This window comes from Nicotiana attenuata, unplaced genomic scaffold (assembly GCF_001879085.1).
Source record: "Nicotiana attenuata strain UT unplaced genomic scaffold, NIATTr2, whole genome shotgun sequence".
Taxonomy (NCBI): domain Eukaryota; kingdom Viridiplantae; phylum Streptophyta; class Magnoliopsida; order Solanales; family Solanaceae; genus Nicotiana; species Nicotiana attenuata.
The window spans coordinates 10251-14606 of NW_017675523.1; the positions used below are offsets into that span (position 1 = coordinate 10251).

Consider the following 4356-nt stretch of genomic DNA (forward strand, 5'->3'; position numbering starts at 1 on the left):
CGTTCAAGTCTGCCATCTTCGTCGAATAAACGATTGATGTAAACAAGTATCATAATGTGAATTAGTGGAGCTAGTGGATTCCGAGTTTTTAAACAAACAACGCAAACTAGTACCGGCTGTTGGGTTGGATATACTTCCATAACATTCTAACTATATTAATAGATAGCGTATATGTACAAATGTGCCACACCTATTAAAAGAACAGAAATATAGGTAACGAAATAAAGATGCTGCTTTTTCCCCTGTTCTGTATTCATTTCTCTATAGAACTAATACTACTATCAGTTAAACGTTATTCAAAATCCTGCTATGTGTACAAGGATTTTTTCAAGAAATCAAACAATATAAAACTCCCAAGGTGGTTAAGAAACTTTACATGATCCTTGTAGAATATCGTGTGGGTTTAATTTCAGGAAGACTCCAATAAACCTAAGCTACAAATTTCAGACCCTGGTGGAGCCTCCCATTGAGCTGTCTTGTTCTTCATCTCAGCAAAATCGTTCACACACTGATCCAATTCTAAACCTTCAATTCGGCTTCTAGCTGCAGCAAGTTTTTTACCAGCCACTCCATCAAATATTTTCTCCCACCCGCTCTCCCATTCAGTATGAGCATCACAGAGCTCGAGCGAGTTATTAGCCCAATCCGTCCAACTCCATCCTTTATCTAGTCCATTCATGACTTGCTCAATGCATGAGCCGGTGCATGCAGGCTTGCAAGGCCGACACTTGGCCCCGCTTAAAGGGCCTCGACTAGAAAGCGCTGCAACCGGAACACCATAGTGGGAGGGTGGAAATTCGTATTGACGATCCGTCACAACACAAAAGGGTAGGCGCATAGTTTGGTAGGGAACTTGTTGAGTGGTAAGTTGGGCTCTGAAGGCAGTTTCTGAGTTGAGGAGACGATATCCTGCTGAATCCAGTTGGGAAATCATGGAGAGCCTTGACAGAGCAACCACTGATGTATTGTAGTCGCCAACACCAAACCGATCGTTTAAGCCACCGTAGGAGGAACCTGGAGGAACAAGGTAGTGACCGGGAATGAAGTTGTCGGGGGCTAGTTTTGCTGACCAGTAGCCATCAACTCTTGTCCGGATTATCCAGTCATAAGTGAAGTTGTTCTGCTTTTGGTAAGCCTGGATCATCGTCAAACAACCTTCTACCAGGTTGAAATATTGCAGCAACCCCTACAATGGATAACATGTTGGCTTCATTTTCAGAGGACAAAGAGAGGGAAAATGGGAAAGGGAGAGAATAGCTAACCGCCATGAACAAAAATTGCACTCGATATTTACACCAAACTAAATTAACACTTCACATATATCGTGTATATAACTTTTCAGTTAATCATGATTAAATAATTATTACTATGTATTTTCACTTTAATCTACAACTGTTACGGTAAAATACTTTAACTAAGCTTAGTATGGACAAGTTGACAACAATTGTTTAGCGTAAGAATAGCACTCATGAGAGATTTGGGATATGATGCTACAGATAAAACCCCTCTCTCTCTCTCTGTTTTTTGGCCCGAGTGCATAATACAAGGAAGTAGCACATTGACAAATTGCATTTATTTTCCCCAGAAATCTCCTCCCCTCCTTTTGCTTATGGCGTAAATTGCTTATACCTTTTAGTAACTTAAGTTGTGAATTACCTCAAAAGTCAGAAGCACTATTTGTCAAAAAAAATCATCAAAGTTTTAGATTTGACTTTGATTTAAGAAACAAGTGGATCTTTCTTTTTGCGTAATTTCATCACTTCACTTTACAAATTTTTATTTTTTTTTTAATAACTAAAACTATATTCAATTCTCCTATGTTCTCTTTTTCCTCGCTCAAGTGGTGTAGGCGTAAATATCACCTAGTTGGATGAAGCTGAAAAGATGAACCAATAAAAATTCTTTAGCTGAAAGTGCTACCTTTACCTAATCGAGACCCACCTATTGTAATACATTTTCGTCGTTTTCCTCTATTTAATTTACAGGAGAAGTTGTGATTTGGTCACGGCACAACTGAGCTATTGGTTGCCAGATTTCACCAAACCAAATGTTACAACTATTGCTTCCTCCAGAGAATGACAAACATTATTATTTGAAAAGTAATATGTTGTTCGCATTATACCATATTTTATGCATTTATTTTCAACCTAATTCTAGAATCCTTTTACCTTTCAGGTAATATCAAACAATACTAGTATTATCTTAACCTAACTTTTTCCTGCACGAAAAAAGAAATTTTCAAGCATTTTTAAAACAGAAAAGACTGTCAAACATTTTTAAAAATAAAAGGCTTGATTTATATTTTACATATAACTGTTGATATTCAAATTCACATAAAAATGCGTTAGTCATCAACTAACCCGAGACCCTGATCTGAAATGTCTTAGGGGTCATTTGATAGGGTGTATAAGAATAGTGCGGAATAAGGTGTATTAATAATGCATGGGTTAGTAATGCAAGAATTAGTTATGCAAATATTATTTCTTATCTACTGTTTGGTGTGGTGTATTAAAATTATAATGCATTGCATAATTTTTAAGAAAAATAGTTGTTTACAAAAATGCCCTCCATATTCTCTAGCTTCAAGCTACTTTAAGGATAATTTTGTCTTTAACCATACTAATGCATGCATTAATAGCCTTGGTATTACTAATGTCATTGTTTTCTATGCATTACTTATACATAGTATAATATCAAGTATGATCACAAGTTGAAAAAATGTACCAAACAAGGTATTAGTAATGCATAGAGCTAATGCTTACATTATTTTTTCTAATACGTCCTACCAAACGACCCCTAGAGATATTTTCTTAATAACGGTAGTGCCTGGGTAAGGTTCCTCTACCAGCTATGTCTTTTGCACTCTTTAAAAATATTATCTTATTCGTATTGAATTCTCCAAAAATACACAACTGGTAAAAAATCCGACACGTCATTTTTGAAGAGTTCGAACAACATAACCCACCAACATACTACTTAGATAACTCTATACACAAACTTAAGTAGATGAAAAATATCACCTAATGGAGTAATATTTTCCGTCAATAACCGAAATTTGAAATCTGATCTCTAAGGTTTTTACTCACTTCATTCACCGCAATCTTAAATGGAAAATCACACAAACTCATGGAGATACATTAAGCTAATCTTAGATTAGTTCCACTAAAATAACCAGAAAACTGACTTTCTTGAGAGTTGCTTTTGCTTTGGTATTCACCAAAAAAATGTCGATTACTAACTAACATGCGCCGCCAGCTAAATAAGCCTTTTAGAATTGCGTCGGGTGCAACGAATACGCCACTAATATCTCTTTGTTCCTATCCTAACCAACAAACCCTTTTCTCCAAAAATATTGTGTCCATCAAAAGCTAAATTATTTATAATTGTTTTCCGAAAAAAAAAAATCAGAGGAGGAGGAAAATGAGAGAATATACCTGTATGCCATTAGGTGAGTTTTGAGCAGTGAGAACTCGGAGTTGTGACTCAGTTTCCGGTATGGGCTGTGGCCGGAAAATCTTAACGGCAGCAATTCTAGGAGTAGCCTTCAACAAGGAGAGCTTATAGGCCTTAGAATCCAAAGGACTATGGAGAAAAAGATCAGAATTCGGATAAACTTTTAGAATTTTCTGGATAATAGAAGGCCCAGTGAGTTCAAACCTACGGGCCCCACCCACTAAACACACAGCGATTCTCGACCGATCCAACTCGTCCTTCGTAATACTCGCCGGAAATATCGACCCAGAATTAACAACAGAAGTAGTGCTAAATGGGGAAATTTTTGAAGAGAAAGATATATAAACAATGAGAAACATAGGTGGGAGTATTAACAGTAACTTCTTCCAATGAAGATCCGAAATCCATATTGTAAACTGCTGTTGAATTTTGGAAGGATTTTTTAACATCATTTCTTTTTCTTCTTCCAAATATTGGGCGTCGCTCATCCTTATAGAAAAAAGTTTTGAATATAAGATAAAGGAGTAAAGGTGACTTTTCAACTACTTAAGTTAAGAAGGGATATTTCATATGGTTGAATCATGAAGGAAGCGTTGAATGGCTCTTACTTTTTCTGGATTGATTCAGACGATATATAGTGAAAATGACAACCATCACTGGTGCAGGTTGATTATGTGATAATAATAATGATGATTTATAGTTATGAAAAATTAAGATGGAGGTAATAGAGTAATAATTATGTATGTATATAAAAAAGCTTTATTAGCTGTCATAATAACACTTTTTCCTTTAGATTTTATTTGTTTATTTTTAGTAAATTACGTGTATGAATCTTGTTAGAAGTTACTAATACTATATTTTAATTGTGTTCTCGAAAGCAATAACTTGTGCATAAAAATAGTA

General features: G+C 35.6%; 1 protein-coding gene across 1 annotated transcript; it reads right to left on the reverse strand.

Annotated features, from left to right (window-relative positions):
* Positions 1-210: 210 nt before the first annotated feature.
* LOC109220165 lies at positions 211-4144 on the reverse strand. The gene is made up of 2 exons (XM_019384628.1): positions 3435-4144; positions 211-1186 (listed from the first exon to the last, which is right to left on the reverse strand). The coding sequence occupies exons 1-2, from the start codon at positions 3939-3941 to the stop codon at positions 410-412; spliced, it is 1284 nt and encodes a 427-aa protein (XP_019240173.1). The 5' UTR covers positions 3942-4144; the 3' UTR covers positions 211-409.
* Between the last annotated feature and the right edge of the window lie 212 nt (positions 4145-4356).

Coding starts and splice junctions, on each gene's coding strand:
- LOC109220165 (XM_019384628.1), bottom strand. CDS start 3,941: ATGAGCGACGCCCAATATTTGGAAGAAGAAAAAGAAATGATGTTAAAA. Junction 1,187..3,434: donor ACTCACCTAATGGCATACAG/GTATATTCTCTC, acceptor TATCCATTGTAG/GGGTTGCTGCAATATTTCAA.